Below are 22,909 nucleotides of genomic sequence, written 5' to 3'. Positions count from 1 at the left end.
AAATATACTATTCGGCCCCAGATAGTTCCTATAGGCTTAATCACTGTAATTTGAACTATCCATATCATACATTCTCTTGATGATCACCCTGCTCCGAGACTGTTTTTGATTAATAAACAAAATAACTCGTCAAAATAATCTTCACCATTTCCTCCAATAAAGCCCTTTTTCTATCCGTAAAGCTGCCACACAGCATGGTGCTCTTTGCACATTGTCTAGCAATAAAGAGCCAGGGAGTCCAGTCGACTTTGAACTGCATATCTGGAGGAGGAGATTTTTGACCGGGTCATCAAGCCTGCATCAGCCGAGGGAGGACCAGCGCGAACCTGCTGCGGCGTGAACAATCCGACGCAGCCAGCAGCACTTAGCTTCCTGTGATGTGTGTGCACTGTGCACTGTGCACTTGACTTCAGACACACTTGACTCTGCAGCAGCAAACATGTCCCGCTTCGCCGCCCGTCGTCTCTTCACAGCTGTTTCGCATAGGGCTACAGCTAGATCCCGGGTGCTACCGAGGAGGACCCCGGTATTCTTCCGCCCTGTATGCACATCTCAAGGTATTTGGGACCTATTTTATTCTCAGCCTTCAATCTGTAACTTCTAGCACAGCTACAGAACCTCATGTTGTAGTTCGAGCTTCACTCCTGCAGGTGCACCATGCTGCATTTCTGTCGTGAGGTTGAATATTGAGACTTGTTGGAAAGCACTAAGAAAAAGAAACAATCAGCTACAAGTTAAGTTATTGCTTGTTTCTGTGGTTAAAAACAGAAAAGGTGCTTCCGTTTGATTATCAAGGACTACCTTTGAGAGTTATAAAACTATAACTCTCAAAAAAAAAAGTTTCTATAGGAGACAAATAAGGAAGCATTATGGCTGTTATGTTTATGAATTATAGTACTGTATAAACTTGTTTGTATTATGGTATACAGACTAAACGTTCTATGCGGACTATGGATTTTAAAGTATTTCCAGTATGTTATATTAATATCAAGACTTCTGGCTTCATCATTGTCACCTCTGCTCTGCAGGTCTGCTGTCTCTCACCCGTTACAATGAGACTACAGACTGGCAAAAGAAACTGACCCCAGAACAGTATGTAGTCACCAGAGAGAAGGGCACAGAGGAGGTGAGTATTGTATACCATCTATATGCGCACACACATACAGTGAAGTTATCTCAGTCTGACCCACATATTGTCTCATAAAACCAGCAAACATGGACTTTGCACTGTATTGTTAACCTGAGTCAGGGTCAACCAGTCCAGATACAGTTACAGCTTAGCTTAAGGAAACTAAACGAATACAATGATCAAATTATTCTTAAATGTTTAATATTGCTCCTGTGTTTCTACTTCTAGTCATGTGTTTTTGTGTGTGCCCTTAGCCCTTTAGTGGGATCTACCTGAACCATTCTGAGGTGGGGATGTACCACTGTGTCTGCTGTGATTCTCCTATTTTCAGGTAAAATAGCAGAAAAGGAATAGTTCTCAATGTTTTGTATGGCATGACAAGTAAAGTCTTTTTAGAAAAATACTATTATTGTCTGTTTTTTTTACTACAAATGATGTTAAATGGAAGCTAAAAGCCAAGGTCCGTAGCAAACAGCCCAAGGATAGTCCAATGTGGTAAATTGTTGAAAATACATAAAATATTACACTCTACTATTGAGTTTCGGTAACAGCTGATCTCACAAGCCGCATCAGCTGATGGCCAGCTGATTTGCTTTATCAGAATCAGTATCAGAATCAGAATCGGGGTTTATTGCCAAGTACATTTACATATACAAGGAATTTGACTTGGTGTATTGGTGCTAAACAATTAACAAGAAAATAAAGCAGAACTAGCAATTATAGCTTATTTATTATTGACTGCTGGCAGCCACACTGTAGGCCGACTAAGGGCTAGCGCTAGAACTTGCACACACAAAAGTGCAGCACAATAAAAATGACAACTTTATACCAACAACCTGTTTGGAAATATTTAGTCTCCAGTGTTTCCCACACAAACACGATACCTGGGCCCAAGTATATTGCCGACCTGTTCTCATTTAATTTTTCATTTATTCATAAAATTGCTGCGTGCCTGAGAGAGTGAGAGCGCGTGAGGGTGCAGGTGCCGCTTTATTATAAGTCTCTGTCGCTTTATTATCTGATATTCTGTTAATGTAGGCCTACAGCTGCTTGCTGTTGTTTCAGTACTGAACTATAACGGAATATCGAGTGGAACTTTTCAAAACGCGAGGCGTACTCCTGTTGTTGTTTATGTCTGTGTGCGAGCATAAATTGAGCAGATTAAAGTTGTTTGTTGCAAAAACTAGATTAGATAGATAAGAGTACGACAAAAAAAAAAATTGACGTTTTATGCTGAATGGGTTTGTTTTTTATATTGTGGAGATTTCTCTGCGTACCACCACAGGGAGCCCACGTACCACTGGTGGTACGCGTACCATAGTTTGAGAACCACTGTATTACAATATATAAAACAGAATTTTAAAATGTAAAATATAAAAAATAAAAATAAAGCATCCTTTTTTGCTAAATAGTACTTATGCTGCCTTATTTAAACTGCTATAGCCTGCCTACGTTTGCTGACATAAGCACATGGAAGGGCAGGGAGGTCCCAGAACAGAGCCATACCACCAAATATAAATAATTGCAACGAAGTCATTTTCCTTGACAAAGTGGTCCTGACTGAACTGATAGTAATGTAGGACATTTTCATTCTTATAGTTCAGAAGCTAAGTACAACTCTGGGACAGGCTGGCCTGCATTCAAAGAGGCTCATGGGACATGGGAGAGGGATGAAAGCCACGCCTCCATCATTCGTCGCCCCGACAACAGCCTGGGAACTGCGGGTACAGAGGTCCTTTGTAAAACTGTGAGTTGTGTTCTAAGCTTCGAGGACAAAGTTCATGTTTGCTTAGTGTAGCTTTTCCAGTGAATATAGAAATGTCGACTGCATCGTTATAATATTTGAACTTTGCATTCAGTATTTCCTGCTACATTTTCTTTAAAATAAACAAACAGAGGTAAACTTCATAATTCACCTACAACTTTTGTGCTTCTGTGTTTGTTTGATGCAGTGTGATGCCCACCTGGGTCATGTGTTTGAAGATGGGCCAGACCCCACAGGTCAGCGGTTCTGTATCAACAGCGTAGCCCTCACATTTAAACCCAGAGAAAACCTCAAGCCCGACTTGCCAGAGGAAAACTGAGATTGCGTGCATGGACATTTTGAAACCCCTGAACACAAAACACTTGCTCCATGTTTTAATGCAGACCGGTCCCTTTTAGGAGGCCAAATGAAGGTGTTTCATGGTTTTTAATTATATTATATGTTTATAACAAAGGTTTTGATAGTATGGGTTTAGAAGGGAATTAACTTCCTGTGGTATGATTGACTGAATTCAGCTCAGTCTCTTGTTCAGAAGGTTTATACATGCACTGGGGTTCAGGTAATAATCTGCAGACATTGCATTTCAGATACACTTATACTAACTCAATCTGTCAACCATCAGCCTTTTCACTAAGCTCAACCACCTAATAAAAACACACTTTCAAACAAAGATAGATTTTTTAGAATTGATTTATGATTTTGTTGATAAAAAATGTATAAATAGTAAATTACGTTTGTCACCGTTTTGTAGTTTGAAACAATGTGGAATAGTGTCTAAACCCATAATGTTAAAGAACACACTACATATCAAAGTGCACAAGGCCTGAACTAAGAATACCTGTTTTCTGTGAAGATTTCAAAACACAGGAAGTTTTGCTTGTGTTCAGGTTTATCTGTCTGATGTCACATTTATAGATCAAATTGATTTGTCTGGTAATTTGCCAATAAATGTATACTTTGTTTGCTTTCTGAATCTTTTAATGATTTATTTGCTCATAGTGAAGTTCATTAGGATAATCAGGTCAACACTTACTGACATTTTACGGCATACAGCAGAAATGCAGTATGGCCTCATCAGTGCCAGTAAACCAAGTCAATATTTAACCAAACAGGCCATCCCCTGTTTCCCAATGTTTGTCTCCTGCTCCTCTTTAGTGTATGTGCTTTATCTGTGCCTGTTTAAAGTGGAGTGGATCAGATTGGAAAACATAGACTACAGACAGAAACAGAGAACAACAAGAACCAGTAGTTTAGAAAAAAGAAACCAGTAAGAACCAGGTACCTGCGGAGTCCTAAAGGAGAAACACTGACCCTTGGAGGTTTTATTGTGAGGAGTGATACGATGGTTGGAGTGTGGCGCTGGATGCTGGCGGTGGTGGGGTTGATGTGTGTATGTTTGTGGGGTTCCACGGAGGCGGTAGGGGGGGCTGTAAGTCGACCACGACCCCAAAGACGACCTCCGAAGAAGCCAAAGGTTGATCCTATTGACCTGGCCCCACCTGCACAGAACATAGACATACAGCGGGTAAGACACTGGAGATCATACACATGACACTACGTCTGTGTCGTTGGTTGTGTATTATCTTTGTCATATATCAATGACTTTTTTTTTTATACTACTGCTAATTTTGAGAGTCTTGTCGTTCAAAGTTTTTGCTTGGTACCTTAAAATCAAGCCAGAATTTGACAGGTAGCCTTTCTGGATTATATAGGGTGTAGTACAAGATGACTATTATAACTTCTATTTAAAATGAATCGTGACAAAACACTGGACAATATTGATGGAAAAGTTTCACTAAAAAAAAGAATTGATCTATTAAAAATACTGACAGATTGATTGTGTTTCTCATTTAATTGCTGCCATCATGTTTGTACCATTCAGTATGTTCACCATGCATTGACTAATGCAGCAGTTTTTTTCCCCTTAACACTCTAGAGTTGAATAACAGAGGATACAGCATCAGATGTAGAAAGAAAGTTAAAATGAAATAAAACTCAAGTCATTAGCTTTGAAAAAAAATCCCTGATTATTAAAAGAGGAAAAACATAATACCATCAAGGAGTTTCAACATGGGTGTGGATGTATTTAGGAACATTAAATACACTGAAAATAAAATGTTAGAATTTGTAAATTGTGGCTTAAAATATTTGATCTTTCCATCCAGCTCTTCTGCCGAGAAGCAGAGAAGTACGAGCTCCACTCAGTTATCATTAGCTCATAACCACTGGGACAAACATCCAGTAGAATCTTCACAGTCTTACACAGAGAAAAACACCAATACATTAAGAGCAGCTCTTTTATAGAATAGAGCAGAATCTGGCAGATAAGAGAGTAAACCAAATTACGACGCAAGACAAAGACACATACATCTTTAACATTGGAAAGTAGAATATCCAAAGTAGATTTGAATGGAACCTTTATCATTTGCGCAGGAGATACTTGTTTCAGCCAATATATTTGACCAGAGCCTAAAACATACAAACATGTAAGTGTGCTTGGTAATGGATTAGTGTGGGGGCTGGGTATGTGGACATGCTTGTGTAATTGTGTCAATATGATGTTTTAAGCAACAGGGGCATTTTTGGTGAAATAGTATTTGGACACAACAGAGCAGGATGTTTGAAGCAGATGTTTTTTTTTTTTTTTTTTAATCATCAGATAGATTACGCTCTTCACTCATATTTTCAATTTGAGTTTATTTGGTTTGGTATCGGGCCAATCGTATGTAGAGAAGGCTAATAGACTCTGTAAAGAAATCAATCAACGGTAAAATCTTTCTGTCATAAAGAGAGAAACTGACCATTTCTGACAGCTTTGGAGATCTTATGGATTTCTTCATCCATTTTTCTGCTCACCTGTGTTGCAGATGGCAGGAAGATGGTACCTGCTTAACACTGCGTCCAAATGCTCTTTCCTGATAAATCACGGCACCAGAGTGGAGCCTACAGTAATGACCCTCACACCTAACTCTGACCAAACGTTGTCTGTCAGCACCAAAACACGTCAGTAAGTACAACTGAAGTATGCGTGGAGATTTAACGGCCTCTCACTATAAAGCAATTCTTCAGTACCTTCATTTATCAGCAGATGGGGCCATTAGGCCACCATTTATTATTTTCATGCTTTTGCCTAATTCCTCAACCACATGTGTTTGGTGTTTGTGTTTCCTCGAGGACGATATGATCCATTAGTTTATTACAAAAACACTCTCGGGTTATGGTGACCTAACTTTTGCCAAAACAAAGGGTATATATTGCACAATTTAAAATTTTAAAAATGTGGCTGTTGTTTGTAGGACATTCCAATAATATCTGTTGTGATTTGAAGGTCACTAATGCTGTTTGGCCCATGCTAATGAAGCAATCTTGCTGGTTCTTTCTTGAGCAACACTAAATCTGAGGAAACATCTGGTTAGATTGTGAAACACTGAATATAAAAAATAAATAACAATCAACATTTTTAAATTCTTTATAGACACTGTGAACACAAAAAGGCCAACATGTCCTTTCCTTTCCTCCTACAGGGAATAGTGCTAAATAAGTACAATAACTATGATGCCTGTTTTTTATTGAATGATTATCTGACACAAACTTTCTCTCTCGTCAGTAATCACCAGTGTTGGGAGATTTTACAAGTCTACAATATCTCCCCAACCCCTGGCAAGCTGACACTTAAAGGTCAATGCCTCTCTTTTATTATATTTGATGCATTGTGTGTAGAATCCCTTTGTGTGACAGTGCTCTTTACTGTGTCCACCAGGATCTCGGCCTGAGCTCAATATTGACATCGTGATCGGGGAGAGTGACTACGACAACTACGCCATCATGTTCTACCAGAAACGTGGCAAAATCACCATGAAACTCTACGGTGGGTTCCTTTGTTCCTTCGACCCATTTTTTGGTGTTTCAGATCTCAAAGCAAGGCCGTGCTGCTCGTCATGCTTTGCTGCACTGCATGTATAGAATATGCAGTTCTGATTGTCTAATGTTTGATTTGTGCTCTGCATGCAGGAAGGTCTGTGGATGATCTGTCGGAGCCGATGTTGGGCAAGTTTGAGCAGCTTGCTGAAAAACAAAATCTGGGTCTGGCTTACCTCTTCCCCTTCCCCACTTACAGTACGTCCACGCACACCTGAAAGAGAACATGATCCGTAATAGCAGGATGATTGTAGACTAGAACAGCTTGTGCTTCTTTTCAGAATGAAATAAAAACGGCATCGATGCTCAGTGATTTCTCATCACTCGATCAGACTTTCATTGATATAAGGGACGTTTGTGGGAAAACAAGGAACGGGACCCTATTGCAGAACAAAACAAAAGATTTATTTTAAACCAAAAGGCAAAAACAAAGCTTACCTCTTTTAAAGGATAAAACAAAGTCCAAATGACAACAAGAAGGAAGGAACACTGAGACTTAAAGGGGTAATCACACACAGGGGAGACTAACGACACAGGTGAAGACATTTAGGGCTATCAAAATGGAGGGAAACCAGACAAAGGGAGGAAGTAGGACAAGACAAGAAACACTGGGGATGAGAACTACAAAATAAAACAGGAAACACTAAAGACACACAGAGAACCCAAGAATGTAACAGTAACAATACACACAGGACATAGAGAAACACGACGATAAGACATGACAAAATAAAACAGGAAACACTAAAGGAATTCTAAACACAATATCAACACATTATAAAACTAAACAACAACAAACCACGACAGTCAGGAAGTATCTGCCTCCTGTCTTAGAAATAACCGTGTTATTTTCTTCGTCTTTCCCAGGTCACTGTGGCGAGGTGGACCAGGACCATACAATCAGTAAGTTTAGAATAAAACAGTAGGAAGCCACAATTATGTAATAGATAGAAAAAATAATAATACTGGCATAAAAAAGGTAACAAATCTGTCTTTTTGTTCAATCCGTGTGACATGAGGCCATGAGAAAAAAGTGTGACTTAAACAAGAAGAGTTTTCTGGAAACTGTAGTATGTATAAAATAGGCGTGAGTTATTTAACCCTCTGTGCTGCCTGCTGGTTTAATGTATAGTAACAGCTGATGTTTTCACTGGTCATTACACACTGCAGTACATTCAGAACCCGGCCCATGCTCTGTAATAGAGCTCCCGATTTATTTCATGACCGTCTTTCCTGCTCAGTGTAACTGTTAGAAGTTTTAATACTTCCCTGCTTTCCACATTCCTCACTGTTTCCCCTGAACTGACGCAGAATGGCTGAGCCCTGGGCTTTTTATTTCACATTCATCATTTACCATAAGAGGAAACATGTATTTTTTTTTCTGCTCTGCTACTTTGTAATGTTTTGCATTCATCATGCAGTCAAATTTTTGATTAAGCTGTGGACTTATTTGAAGGCAAAGAGGCAGACGACGATAAGACGACTGTCTCTGAGATAAGGGATTTCAACTACAAACTCTTAGTATTAAAAAGATAAATGAATACAGTCAAGATGATTCTGTTAAGAAACTATCTTTCTTTTTAAACATGTGTAATTCATGTACATTTTGGCTTGTTCAATTCCAGGTTTTAAGAGTATGATTTGGGGACAGAATTTGTGGAAATCCCTGCATGACAGACAGCGTAGATTCCGTGGTGATACAGAAACCAGTTCCAAGAGAAAGAGAGAAAAAAAGTTAGAGAAAGAGAAAGAGAAAGAGAGGGAGACTCTAAAAGGAAACAAATGACCTGTTGTGACCTTTCCAAATACCTTTCACGTTTGCTCCTGCAGGCTGCGCATGTGTTGGATTCAACTTGTGTAACAGTCGTTATTTAAACGCGGTCAACAACATGTTATCCAATCTCAAAATGAAAACAGCAGCCTATGCAATTAAACCCCTGACTCTTTGATTTACAGATTGTGTCCCAACATGCTGAGGAGGCAGAGCTGTGCAGCAGACGGATCCTGCAGGCTGGGCAGTTTCAAATGTCTAATCTGAAGATGGAATCATTTTTAAAATCATGAAAAATGTTGCATGACTGCATCAGACCTTTTATCTCAAAAGGGATTGCATTCCTCAGTTTTAGTTTTCCGATGGAAGCTTTTTACTAAAATAAATATCTAAAACCGTCATCACAGTTTCTTTCTTGTTTACAACAAAATGCATTTTCTATTGTTGATGGGATTTTTAAATAGAAAACAATATAAAGGAAGTAAAATATTGTCCACACTTTAAACAGTAGAGGTTTTTGTATTCACATTAAATTTGAATTACATTTCTTCTCAGTTGAAACATTTTACTCTCTTAATAAGAACTTTTTAATTTTGTGAGCCATCACATGCAGTAATGTCAATCGAACTGTCAAAAATCTGCTGCACACACATTACATAAATTGCACCGATATGGAGTTTGCAAATGTCTGCTCTAAACTGATGAACTCATTGACTTGCCGTCCAGAGAGTCCAGAGAAGTTACTTCATGTTATTATGTTTCTCTAGTATTAAACTGCATACTGTAATAAGGGGAAGGAATACACATATTTGTTCCATGCAGTGTTGTGTAAAGGTTCATTTTCACATGAAAAACCATGAAGGTCAGGTTTTCACTGGTACACAGCAGCATTCAGTTCAACTTAAACTGGAACCCAACAGGGTGATTCAGTGAGAACTCATTGTATGTTTGAACATGAAGGACAAAAACTGTCACAGTTCAGTGTCATCCTGAAGTCATAAGAATGTGTAATGTTGCTGCCAGTCACTTATTTTTTGGATAAAAACTGTCAAATCAGCAGATCTGTGTGCATCTGGGGTGTGTGTCAGAACAAATGGGGGAGGGGGGGGCATGGTTAATGCAGATCAGATGTGCAAGCCCTAAAGGGGTTGAGAGGTTTTCTGTTACAAAACCAGGTCACCAGATATGCATCTCAAAGCTGCTCCTAGCTCCACCCAGCACCTCTGTCCTGTGTGTGTGTGTGTGTGTGTGTGTGTTACATAACCAGCTGATTGCAAGTCAGCGCCCGTGTTGTCTCTTAACAAAGGGAGCTCTGATGTGTCCACCAATGTCCTCTTGCAAATTAAGAAATTCCAACCAGGACATTATCAGCCTCAATGTAAACGTACACATTGTTCTATAAAGTGATTTAAGGGGCCAATAAGGCGAAGACTCAAAGAACATTTATTTCCCTTAAAGTGATACAACTGCAGAGACGCTTTTTTTCTCACAACATTGTAACAAAACTGTAAAATAATGAAAATAGTTGTATGGATCTATTTTAAAGCCTAACAAACGACAAAGTCCAACAAACAATTGAATCATTGTATGCAACACTGGCAGTTGTTACATGAGCTCTAAACATTTTCACTGCTGGCAATGCTGCAAGTAAATCAATTTATCTCTACAATTGACGAAGAAAGTTCTTTTTGTCTTATTTAAAGTTTAGATGTCCATGGAGTTGATATAAGCACATTGACATGGATGCAAAGTAGTTTATTAAAAGTGCTTCTCATGTCTTATTTCTACAGGAGCACTTTTGCACTTAATTGAGCTTATTTTTGGTTTACAGTGAGGAACTATGCACTCTTACCAAAAAGCTGTTTTGAAAGTCACAGCATGCTGCGATGGAGAAGGCAGAGGGGGGAGGGGTGTAAAAAGAGCCCTGTTATGTACCCCTTTATCCCCCCTCCACCTCCTTCTCTTCCCCCATCCACACGTGCCAGTTGTGTAACAGCAGTGAGGAGTTTTTGTAATGCAGAAAACAAAGCAGTAGGAGGGAGGGAGGAAGGAGGAGACGGAAAGAGGAGGAGGGAAAAGGGGGCACGACACTGCAGGATAAAAGGAGCCTCCAGTCTCTTTACCTCACTGCCCTTCTTCCTGCAACTCCACTCTCCGCTGAAAGAACTCAGAACCCAAAAGGAGGAACCATGAGGAACACCATACTGAGGATGCTGGTCGCTCTGACATGCGCTCTGTCGGCCTTTGCTGATGTCATGCCCATTGCAGACTTTGACCTGCAGAAGGTAAGAAATAAACTTATTGTAGAAATATTGGAAATCCAGAAGTCAACAGGGACAAAAAGTAACAAAGAGTGATTAGAACCTTTAGTTTTCTGACATTTACATTGCATCATTTGATTTTCTTACTAATATGAAAATAACAAACAAACCTTCATTTAAATACATTTAAAATAACTAACCCCCGCCCTCCTTTGTCTTTCAGATGGCAGGCAAGTGGTACCTTGTTGGTTTTGCCACCAATGCTCCGTGGTTTGTGAACCACAAGGCAGGCATGAAGATGGGCACTGCTGTAGTAACACCAACCGAAGGAGGAGACATGGACCTCTCATACGCAAACCTGAAGTGAGTGATGCCTTCAAATCAGCATTTTAATGAGTGTTTGGTAGAAAATAAAGAAGCAGAGCCTGACGTTCTAATGCCTTATTCTCTCATAGTGCTGATGGAACCTGCTGGAGAATGACTCACCTGGCAAAAAAGACAGAAACTCCTGGACGCTACACCTTCCACAGCCAGCGTGAGTATAGCCCCACAAATGCTTTAGACACCACAGGGCACACACAAGAAGATTCAGCAGCCTGACCTGTCCATTTCTGATCTCCTCAGTTTGGAACAATGACAATGACATGCGCATTGTTGATGTTGTGTACGACGACTACGCTCTGGTCCACACAATCAAGACAAAGGAAGGAGTGTCTGAGGTTCTCAACAAGCTTTACAGTAAGTCCAAAACCGTCACGACAACTTACAGAGTCTCGGAAGCATTCTGTTTAGATTCTCTTGAAGTTAAAGAAACTCATCTTGTGTTTTCAGGCCGTTCCTCTGAGGTCAGTGATGTCCTGCAGCAGAAGTTTGCACAGTTATCTCTTGGTACTGGCATCCTTGCGGACAACGTGGCCATCCTGCCTAAAAATGGTGAGTCATCAAAACTGAATTTGAATACGAATGCGTTTATACTAACAGGTATAGGCGTTTTCTAATTGGCCTCTTGTGTTGTTACAGCTGAATGTCCTGAGGTCTGAAGGGTCCCCTGCTGCTCCCAATCATCCAATCTGCATCATCTGCCTAGGCTTTCATCTCAGAAGAGTCTGATTCCTTCCAATCTGGTGTCTCTGACATCACACAGATTCTGAGACAATAAAGCATTCACTTCAATCCCCTCCTGCATACCAAAGATCACTTCTGGTCCTAATAAGACCTCAATCTCTCCATTTCGCATTTTAACTGCTGCATCAGAGTGGAACAAAAAAAGGTCTGATTGTGAAATAAAGGGAAAGAAAACTTGAGACTGTGAAAGCTGCCAATTTCTTAATGCGTGTGTTTTTTTTAACTGCTGATTCTTTTGTAGTGTTTTATTTTTGATGAAACATGCTCAAAGCCAATAAAAATACTGAAAAATGTTTTAATGTTCAGAATGATTCTTTTGGTACAAAACGGGTAACTAAAATAAAAGAGAACTAAGAACTTCATTATGTCGGATACTAAAAAAACACCCCACACCATACTGCCCCCTGGTGCTTGATTTAATTGCATGAAAGTGGTTCTCCAGGAATGACCAATTCCTCACTAATATTACAATTATTTATTTAACATGTACAACATCTGCTATTTAAGCCATAAATATTGAATTAATTGAATTTAACAGAAACTGTCTGGTGAGAGGACTTGGAAGTCTAGCCTCTATTAAATCAGAGAGGAAATAGCATGTGGAAGTCAAACATTTGTGACAGTCTGTCCATGGTGAGGATTAATTCAACAATTTATAAATTTATACAGTTATAAAAAAAAGTTTATCCAAAATAAAGTTTAAATAAATATAAAACAAGGATAATTATAATAAATACATAATAAATGCAAAGTATTATTAGATTCAGAAAAAATATATTCAAATGAATGTTTCACTCAGACAGCAAACTAATAATAAATTGAAGTCTTGTTTTTTAGTTTTTCTGTACAAAAGAATAACATTTATTTTAACATCACATTCACAGCTCAAGCATATTCATATATATATATATATACAGAGCCTGAGTTCTGAAATAGGGCTCAGAATAACAGGATAACAACACAGTAAAAGGGACCGTATTCACAAAGCCTCCTATACTAAAAGTTGCTCCTAGTGATAAAATTCTAAGAAAGTTCTCAGAAGCACAACATTTTCTAAAAAATGTCCACTTAAAGTTAGGACTAGATCCTTGCAAAGAAAAAAGTTATTCACAAGGCATCTTAGCAAGAGAGCTCCTCATGTGTCAAACTGTTAGGAGTAGTGAGGAGGACTTTGAAACAAGAGTTTCTCAAGCGGAGGAGAAAATGAAGAAATGTTCCCCAAGGGCAGAGTGAGACATGCATGCTGAGATTCTCTACATGGGTTTACCTCCACAGGAGCATCCAATCACTAATTAAGCCTCTTCACATGCTGATGTAACTATCAGCATGTGAAGAAGCCGCTGAACAAAGCTACTTTGAACCAACTTGCCCACCGCCTTGGCTTGCCCTGGTCAGCTGACAATTCCATTATCATGCCGAGAGATGTATGCAACTCGGGGAAGTGTTTTAAAATGGTCATCAATCAGGCTTGTGATGACAAAGCTTCCTAAGTTTATACTAATAAACGTTAACTGGCCTGTCCACAAGGTCGTCACGACAAAGTGTTGCATGCTTGTATTTTAGTCAAGATAACCCTGCCCACAGCTCCTGACGTAAGTGATTCTTTCTTGTAGACCAGCAAGGAGTTGGTACTCCTACTCGGTACATCTCAGTACATAGTGAGACGTGCATGTTGAGTTTTTTTCTACATGTGTTTACCTCCACAGGTACGTCCAATCACTAATTAGGCCTCTGCACATGCAGAAGCTGCTGCACAAGTGGACATTTAGTAGTCTATACTTTTAAAGAACATCTTACAAATGATCACACAGATGATAATTTCATAGGGTTTATCATTACACAGTGTCTGACTAGATTCTATGATTCAATTTTTTGGGATTAACCAATCACAGCTTCTAAAAAAAAAAAATACTTGCTATCCCTAGCAACAGGGTCAACCCCGCCTCCTCACTAAGATAAAAGTGTCTCTCCCTTTCTTGCTCAGAGTTGCTCACAGAGTGTTCCTAAATCGCTCTTAAGCTAAAAAAATCCTTGCTAGGATTTTTTCCCTGCTAATATTTTTCAAGCTAAATTAGGAGCTCTCTCAGAGGATCCTCGGAGTGTTTGTGAAAACAGGCCCAGAAGTCAAGTTCAAAGCTGAATTGATACAAATGACTCGACAGGTGAGCATTTGACACTGACAGATGTGTCATCAGGTGAATAAATACACAGGGGAAACAGGTCTGTCAGGACTAAAGGTTAATAGTTGAAAAGACAAACTTAAACGACAATTAGACACACAAATCTTTTTTGGCACATTTGGTACCTCAAAGCTTAGCAATTCAGTCAATTATTACCAAATGTCTTTTGTGAATTCAAGTTGTCTTATATGTGTATATATATATATATATATATGTACTTATATATGTCTTTATATACAGTAGACCTATATTTTTCTCTGAAACATTACTTGGTTACCTGTTTTTCTACGATACCCGCTTCATACAATTACTCCCACAAAAATAAAGTCATATAGAATTGCTCTGAATTCTGCAGATTTTTTCCAAAATTGTTGAGTTGAGGAATTGAGGAAGTGGCACCATGTGACCACAAGGGGGCAGTCTATAGCCTGTGTGTAAGACTTTCACATATTTCTATGCCCACAATTACATCCTATGACAGTAACACACTGAATGGTTAAAGCCTAAAAACACAACAGGAGAGGTCAGTATAGCTATAAAATGTTGAAAAATAGCTTTAAAGGGCTTTTAAAGGGCCAGAGACAGAGAGTATGTGAGTCAGTAAACTAGATGTAGGGGACATAGGACAAAGCTGTGGGTCAATGGTATAAGACCCTGATCTCCAATGAATGTCTCTTTGCACTGATGTAAAACATAGACAAACACTGACAATAAAGATCAAACACTCTTTATTGAACTCAATAGAACTGAAAGCAAACATATGGGTTATGGTGTTGACTGTTTATGTTGATAACCCATTGTAACCAAGTCCAAACCCGGTCAGGGGTGTGTGTGAGTGTGTGTGTGTGTGTGTGTTTTATGGATAGTCTTAGTAAAAGTTATTATTGACAAAAGGGAAAGTCACTGGTTTTGCCTTCATGGATTTGATGTGAGGACAGAGAGAGTCTTCTTTGAGGACGCATAGAAGGCAGGCTGGTTTCTCTGATAAATATCACCGATGTCCAGTTTGCACTCAACCATGAGGATGTACAAAATCATTCAATCACACAGAAAAGGGGGCAAAATTGCAGCAATTTGACCAGACATACAAAATCAAACAAAGCAATATTTAAATTGGCAGCTAGTTTTAAACTGGAACACATTGTTCAGTAAATGCTATATGGTAAGGTAAGCAAAAGCAACAAAGATAGGAAAATGGTTTGGAAAAATATACATTGTACATGTTTTAGATGCATGTTGGATGACAGTGGCGCAGTTAGAGTGAAGTTTAATTCAATGTTGACAAAGCAGCAGCCTCCTACTTCTGAACACGGGGCTCTCGGAATCTAAAGAACAACCTTGACTCACGCTCTATCATGCTTGTGTGTGTGTGTGTGTGTGTGTGTGTGTGTGTGTGTGTGTGTGTGTGTGTGTGTGTGTATGTGTGTGTGTTGGCATCACAGCGGGTAGGTGTAAACTTGTTATGTATTGTGCAGCCTTGCAGCTCTCCTCTACATTACGTCAATGCTTCTGCTGCATAGGAACCCACACAGCTATGCAGTAAAAGAAGTCCAATCTTTGTGAGGATTGGAGACTAATAAGCAGGATTCTGAATCCATGAGGAAACTGAAAAGAGCACCAGTGAAATTAGGAAACATAAAAAAACACCTTAAAAACACGGATTCAATCATTTTTAATTCCATCCTGAGGATTCACAAATAGTAGTCAGTAGTCCAGTTTTTGTTGCATTTTTGTGATAAGTTATCGGGGCAATGTAGCATAGCTCAGCACCTTAAAGGCACAATGCACGAGTAAGCCAATTATGTCAACCTCTCCCAGATCTAATTGTTTTATATTGAACTGTTTCTTTTTTTTTTTCTGATGAACATATAAGCACATCTAGTTATTGCATTCATACAACTTATAGAGTTGCTGCATCTAATTGTGACAGTCCTCATTGTAACCACCTGGCCTGAAAATGTAAGCGCAGTCGCATGGACACTCTGTAAATCTACAGCACCACGTCAGTCTGGGATGTATACTGAAAAAAGATTTCAACTCAAAGTCAAACATTTGACGTAAAAAAGTCTGAGCTGATCTAAAAAAAAAAAAAAGATGTAAGACTCAAGTGTTTGGCAAAGAAACAAACCGACTGGAATAAGTGAAGGCTCCTGGTTTCACTCAGTCCAAATGAAAAGAAAGCTGCCGTGCTGAATTCAACAAACCATGGTGTGTCATGATTTCCCATCAAGCTCTGAGAAACCCCTCCCTGCTTGTCCTCAGAAAGGAATGTCCCATACAATCGAATGTCATAACATTTAAACATAAAAACTCTATATTTCACATAGATACAATATAATGGACACACATATGATAACGTTGCAATATCGATCTGAATTTAGCCGTGGTGTTCATTGGATTCTGAATAAATCTTTCAAGAAAAATAACACAAAATATTGTGTAAGTATAGGTTTGGCATTTGTTTTTATCTCTATATTACCACAACACATGTAGTTTGACTGATGGGAGTGTTGGCAGGCTGGTGTGACCACAGCCTGGTGAATTTAAAAAGGGGGGTTTGGCAGGTTGATTTGATCACTTTTTATATTAGATTTTTTCTGTTAAAAAATAAAATCTAAATGCAACAGAGATTGGCAATACATCTGTGCCATCAGACAACCTGGTAAGTATAGTTATTTGTCATATACAGTATTCAAAGGACTCCTGAAAACCCTCAAAAACAAAGGAGGACAAGCCGGTTAGTATGCACACGCACAGTCTGTCACAGCTGTTCTGCACCACATAACCGTCCCTCCTCTCTCTCTCTCTCTCTAATACTCTGGATATATAAAAATACAAATCAAACAAAGAAAAAAGACTTCTGTACACGCCTTCTCCCACATTCCTGCTCTCTTCGGGAGATTATTGTCCTCATTGAACGGCCTGGCCTTCATCTCCGCTGTGACACAAATCCCATTAAAACCAACGGGTGGTTAAACTAATCACTTCCTCTCGGAGTCTCCTCTCATTGGCTGCTAGATGAACCACTCCTTCTTTGATTCATCGATGGTCTCTGGGTTGTCGGTGCCGATGATGGCCGTGTCCGCTGACTCTGCGGCCGACTCGCCACCGCCCTTGGTCTCGTTGGTGTGGTAGGTGCCTTTGTGACGGAACATGTAGCGGATCAGGAACACCAGCGTACATAAGATGGTGAAGATCACCACGGCGATGATTCCTGCAGAGGACACAGACAGCAGGTTCACAAAAACAAGTGTCAGCATATAACTGTTTGAATAGTTTCTTTATAGTTTCTTTTTCTTTATATTTAAGTGACATTTCAGCGTAGAGCTCAAACAATTAACAAGTTATTGACTTGTTGAATAATGTTTAACAATCAGTAAAGCTAATTATCACCAGGTTCCAGCCGTTAAATTGGAGAATCTAATGTTTTTCTTTACAGTAGCCTATATGATTTTAAAAAGTGTTTATGGGATTAAGACTATTGGTTTGACAAAAACAATCACTTTGATTATATTACATTAGGACTTTCTTGAAATTGTCAAGCTTTCGCAGTAAAATGCAATTTACTGGTTAAGCAAGAAATAATCTGGACATATTTTTAGTTCTTACTATTTACTAAAGTGGTATCAATGAAGTCCTTTGTTTTAAATGTATAAAACTAAATATAACAGTACTTATCAGAAAAAGAATATTATGGAATTAAGCCTCAAATCACCATAATGCCCAGTGTCTACTCATTTCTGACATTCAGCCATAGCAGCAAAGGATCCCATACACATTCCATTACAATTCTAAACTAGACTGACTTCTTTGTCTTTTTTTTTTTCAGTACTTTGTATACAACAACCTTTTAACACCCACAGTTTTTTTTTTACCTCCAATGATGGCTGAGTCTCTGTTGACGCCATCAGGAATCACTCTCTCCTCATTGAAGGGGAACTCTGGATCTGCAAAAAAAGGATAAAAAAGAAAAGGAAAAAAGATTTTAAACACTAAACTTAAATCATTCCAGACCTTTTAACCGATAAGCTCCATAGACATTTTTTGTTATGGTACACCTTACAGCTACACAAAAATAGAAGGTTTGTTCTTTTATCAGTGAAAAGCCATGAGAAATTATGTAATGTGTAACGTTTGCTTAATAACAGCCACAAAGCCCCACCACCACCACCCTAACTCAGCCACACACTGTTTGATGTGTAGTGGTATGAAGTAGACCGACTTAGTGCTTGGTTTGTTCTATTTTAGCTCGGGCATCACTGCATACCTCCATCAGACAGTTACCTGGACTCTATGGATACACCAGCACCCTTCAGGGACGAATAGTTAATCTAATGTATTTATGAGCTATTTATTGTATTCTATTATCTATTTATTTGTATTTATCATTATTTTTTAGTATGTTTTTATGCATTACTTGATATGTTTTTATGGTTGTCCTGTCTTGTGTTATGCTTGTTCATGAAAGTTGCACAGAGCTGTTTTCTCTGCTCTTTTGCCCAAGGTGAATTTCCCCCTCTGGACAACAAAGTGTATCTAAATTAAAATCTAACGACAGATTAAGTGGTTTAGTGATAAAGAAAAAAAGGTGAAAGAGGACAAGGTTATCAATGACATCTCCACTAGCAGATTCTAATATTGTTTTCCTATTAAAAACACGCAAACACAATCTTAAAAGGATAGAGCTTTAGACGTATAGGATCAAAGCTTACTGTAGAGAACAACCTGTATGTACACACAGACTCCTACAAACTGCTTCAATGATCCGTCAGCTATTTCCGCTGCGGACTGTTCTGATCATGAGTGAGAACGAGTGGAGGAGGAGGGGGGAGAAAAGGGTGCAATTGAGGGAATGGAGGAAGATGTGAGTCCTCACAGTTTTTCAACAGATTGGACGTGCTTGGATGTAAAGTCAAGAAATAATTTAGAGTGGAAAAAAGGGGAGAAAGAAGAGTAGAGCAACAAAAAATGGAAAAACAGAAAGACAGGTAAATAGACACTGAAAACAAACAAAGTGAAAAGAAACCAATGAGGAGACAATGATCATTTGGAGGTGAAGGACTGGATGAGGGTTTGTATGAATTATACATGACTTCTATTTATAGAACATATTAAGCAGGATACATGGTAATCATTTAAATGGAAGGATGTTGGAGAGCGGACTGTCAGTTCAGACCTGGAGTCCAGATCAATGGACCCGATGGATCTCTGATAGCTTTACGCACCCAAAGGAGCTGTTGGCACCAGGCCGGAGGAATAATGCATCTATGTTCAGAAATACTGAACACTCGGGTAGATGCAACATTAGACCCAAGGGTGCTGAGGCCTGAGTGTGTGTACATGTACAGGTACATGTTCAGGATAGAGGTAGCGTTACAGTGTGTGAGTAGGGATCAATTACATGTCGTCTTTGAGCACATGTGCAGATCTAGGTGAGTTAGTGTTGCAGTAATCCGTACCTGTGTTGTCCAGATGCCAGGGATCTGTAGCAGCAGACATGGGTGGGATGGTGAGAGGTGACGCCCCACAGTTGGACTCCACCAGTTTTCCCTGGTACGACCCTGGCGAGGCGGCTGCAGGTGGTCTGTCCGGTTGACCGGCTGTGGCTGTGGGTGTGGTTCTCAGTGCAGACTTGAGGGGGGCGACTCCGTTGAACTGCACTCTTGACAGACACCCAACGAAGCCTGGGGTGTTGTAGCGCTCGATGAGGACCGGGTCTATGTGTCCGGTTTCTGTACACAGACACAAAGTGTAGAAGACGCAGGGATTATGGATTGTTTGGGTTTCCGTTAATTAATTTGATTTCTTAGTTAGAGGCATTTTAAATGATCACGCCCATAAGTTTAATTCAAATGAGAAAGACAGAAAGAGAGCCGGGAGAGCATCTGAAGCTCTGATTACAGCAGATTTTAAATGAAAGCATTAGACTATAAAAAAAAACACACACAACTCAACAACACACTCAATTAGGCACACAATCTTTGCTGATGCTGGCATTGAAAATTACACATTGCACATCTAAAACATCAGCAGAAGACACAAAACTAGACACCCAGGAGGTGAGGAGAGTGAATAGAGACTATAGGAGGAGGCGGAGGGAGAAAGCGGAGGAGGAACATAAACTGACATTGACCTCTGATGTCAAATTGAAGGATGAATAATTAATTAACAACGCCTGTGCTTGTATCAACATATGTGGCGGCCGCAATCTAGTCTTAGAAAAACTAAAGTCAAAAGATGGTTATGTTTTATATTCCACTCTATTTCCCTCGGTCCAAACATGACACACGGAAATGTTCCCCCTTTTTGTCATGATGTTCATTTGTGTTCAGCCTCTATTATTTCTGTTTGTAAAGTACACCTAATACCAATATGAGGTGGAGAAAATCAACAAAAGCTGTGTTATAACAAAGGCTGTTCACGCCTACTCTGTCCTCTCTCCCTTCTTTTCCCGGTCTTTAATTGTCTTAGTGCGACCACTTCACAATAACTCCCTTCCTGTGACAGCCACTATAACTGGGAGAATTACCTGAGGCCCACTTATTGCCTTTTCAATTCAGACAAAATTGCACCTTTTCAAATGCAACAGTTTGTGCCCATTTATTTTCTGCTTCACAGCCTTCAAATGTATTTATTTCCATCCTTTTTTTTTGTTGTCAGAGAATAACCAAAGTCTGAGCTGCTGCCACTGAGCTGAGCCCTGTGCGTAATCTGAGGCTGTTTGAAGGTTAGTGAATGTTCCAGTGATGGCATATATTGACTTTAATTGACTTTTATTTGAGGCTGAAAAGTGTTCACTGGAGACCTGTTTGTTCTCTAAGGGTTAGTTTCTGCTTTAAAACATTGCTTATGCAGGATCAAATAATTGGTCAATGCAATTACCGAAAATGGTGCTCAGCTTTTTCAAGTCTATACGATATTTCTGACATTTTTGAATAATGCAGTCAGCAGAAGATTCTTGCTGGCTTTGCACACAACGGGAGGAAAAAAATGGCACAAATATGATTTAAAGAATCTAAACCCTGCAGAAAACAAACCTCTTTAGACATGCCCAAGTGCAGCACAGACCTGGGCTGATTTCAAAACTGCCTTCAGCTGTCTTTAACACCTTTGCAGAGCTTTTGCCGTCATAAACTCTGCGTATGTGTGTGTGCGTGTGTGTGTGTGTGTGTGTGTGTGTGTGTGTGTGTGTGTGTGCGTGTGTGTGTGTGTGTGTGTGTGTGTGTGTGTGTCTCTGTGTGTGCAGGCTGTAGAGCTGGGTTCTTAATGTCTACATGCATGGCTGCTCTGCTGCTACAAGACTGCGCCACACCCAGATGGAACTGCTGTTTGGACAATCCTGCAGCAAAGTATGAACAAATGGATGACTAACTACTGTACTGCTCTGTTTGTGTTTGTGTGTGTGTGTGTGAGTGTGTGTGTGTCTGTGTGTGTATGTGTGTGTGTGTGTGTGTGTGTGTGTTTTAATGAATCATGTTTGGTTGGATGAAGGGGTTCTGAGGATCTGGACATGGCTTATAATGTAATTCTCTCTCTGTTTATTCCATTTTGATGGGTCCAAAACAAGTGCGTGTGTGTGTAAGTGTGTGCTCTATTGATTGTGCTTCCAGGAATAGACTCAGCGCTATGTGACTCTTCTATATACCTCCCTTATACATTTGTGTTGGAATCATTTGATATAGGCTCTTCAGTTGTTATTTTCAAGCAGTTCTTGTTCAATGTGCAGTATGATTCGTATGCATGACAGAGTGCTCACATGTAACCATCTGAGGATACACTGGTTGCAGGATCACGCACAGCCCGCTGTTAATCACTTCACACCTTGAAAGCGGTGTGCATGTGTGTGTGAGTGAGCATGAATTTGCATATGCGTGGGGGGTGTGCAGAAACAGACACACAAAGAAGCTCCACGGTAGGAACAGTGAGCAGAATACTGATAACAACAGTGGTATGAATGCAGAGTGTGAATATGAACACACTGCTCTCTCTCCTGTATGTGCGCTGATCACTGCAGACGCCTGTGTGTGAATATTAACAGGATCTCTGTTGGGAGTAGAACCGGCTGCTCTGCATACACTAGTGAGGAGTAAACAGCCGACATGCTTCTCCTTGTTGCTGATTTATTGGGGCAGGTGATTTCACAAGGGGAGTTTTCCTTAGAAAGTGGCATGTTTCGAGTTCAAATAATGAAAAACATGACATTGAATCAAAAGCTCGGTTGTCACTGATAATAAGAGGCCTCAATGGGTTTAATGGCATATCGTTTAACTGTAATATAAAACAAATCCTGCTGAATCTTCAGATTTTAGAAGAGAATGATTCAGCTCTGTGAAATCTTATATGTGTAAAGAACGAAGGAAAGTCAAGCTGAAGAACTCAGAATATAATGCAATCGAAAAGAACCAGACCACAAAAAGCGGCTTATAGAAAATGCCTGCGTTGCATTGCTGCCTCTCTGATGTAGTCTCAATTGAAATTACAATTCATTTTCAGCCTTCCGCTGTATATTTTTGAGCTTGGGGTTTACATATAACACCTTTGACCGATATGTCAATCCACAGTGCTTAACAAAATAATGAGCAATAAATGAACATTAACAAGGAACAACATCTTGCCTGAGCCAGTCACAACATATCCCTGTTCAAGCTTGTAATCCTCTTCTTAGTGTGCCCTAGTGGCTTCTAAAGGGGCTTTTCAGACTGATCAATAAAACATTTGCAAACACACACACACACACACACACACACACACACACACACACAC

The 22,909-nt window shown here is 39.6% G+C and overlaps 4 protein-coding genes across 4 annotated transcripts in view; 3 read left to right on the top strand and 1 right to left on the bottom strand.

Moving 5' to 3' along the window:
• Positions 1 to 297: 297 nt before the first annotated feature.
• On the top strand, positions 298 to 3,867 carry msrb2 (methionine sulfoxide reductase B2). Its single transcript, XM_061064676.1, has 5 exons — positions 298 to 557; positions 1,029 to 1,126; positions 1,384 to 1,460; positions 2,729 to 2,876; positions 3,082 to 3,867. Exons 1-5 carry the CDS (start codon positions 440 to 442, stop codon positions 3,211 to 3,213), a joined length of 573 nt encoding a protein of 190 aa, XP_060920659.1. The 5' UTR covers positions 298 to 439; the 3' UTR covers positions 3,214 to 3,867.
• A 139-nt stretch (positions 3,868 to 4,006) lies between these two features.
• On the top strand, positions 4,007 to 8,981 carry c8g (complement component 8, gamma polypeptide). The gene is made up of 7 exons (XM_061064675.1): positions 4,007 to 4,419; positions 5,762 to 5,901; positions 6,502 to 6,572; positions 6,655 to 6,762; positions 6,906 to 7,010; positions 7,677 to 7,712; positions 8,766 to 8,981. The coding sequence occupies exons 1-7, from the start codon at positions 4,237 to 4,239 to the stop codon at positions 8,783 to 8,785; spliced, it is 663 nt and encodes a 220-aa protein (XP_060920658.1). The 5' UTR covers positions 4,007 to 4,236; the 3' UTR covers positions 8,786 to 8,981.
• Positions 8,982 to 10,696: 1,715 nt separating this feature from the next.
• ptgdsb.1 (prostaglandin D2 synthase b, tandem duplicate 1) lies at positions 10,697 to 12,259 on the top strand. Its single transcript, XM_061064677.1, has 6 exons — positions 10,697 to 10,865; positions 11,065 to 11,204; positions 11,297 to 11,376; positions 11,466 to 11,579; positions 11,673 to 11,774; positions 11,862 to 12,259. The coding sequence occupies exons 1-6, from the start codon at positions 10,770 to 10,772 to the stop codon at positions 11,879 to 11,881; spliced, it is 552 nt and encodes a 183-aa protein (XP_060920660.1). The 5' UTR covers positions 10,697 to 10,769; the 3' UTR covers positions 11,882 to 12,259.
• Positions 12,260 to 14,857: 2,598 nt separating this feature from the next.
• LOC132994362 (contactin-associated protein-like 2) overlaps positions 14,858 to 22,909 on the bottom strand; it is a 239,995-nt gene continuing 231,943 nt past the window's right edge. The window contains exons 24-26 of the mRNA XM_061064673.1: positions 19,606 to 19,878; positions 18,022 to 18,093; positions 14,858 to 17,360 (exon numbers count right to left, since the gene is read on the bottom strand). Of these exons, the coding sequence (XP_060920656.1) occupies positions 17,161 to 17,360; positions 18,022 to 18,093; positions 19,606 to 19,878 (545 nt within the window). The 3' untranslated portion in view covers positions 14,858 to 17,160. The remainder of the gene's footprint in view (positions 17,361 to 18,021; positions 18,094 to 19,605; positions 19,879 to 22,909) is intronic.

This window comes from Labrus mixtus, chromosome 19 (genome assembly GCF_963584025.1).
Source record: "Labrus mixtus chromosome 19, fLabMix1.1, whole genome shotgun sequence".
Lineage (NCBI taxonomy): Eukaryota > Metazoa > Chordata > Actinopteri > Labriformes > Labridae > Labrus > Labrus mixtus.
The sequence above is the reverse complement of the archived record's forward strand: the minus strand, read 5'-3'. Positions and strand labels throughout refer to the sequence as shown.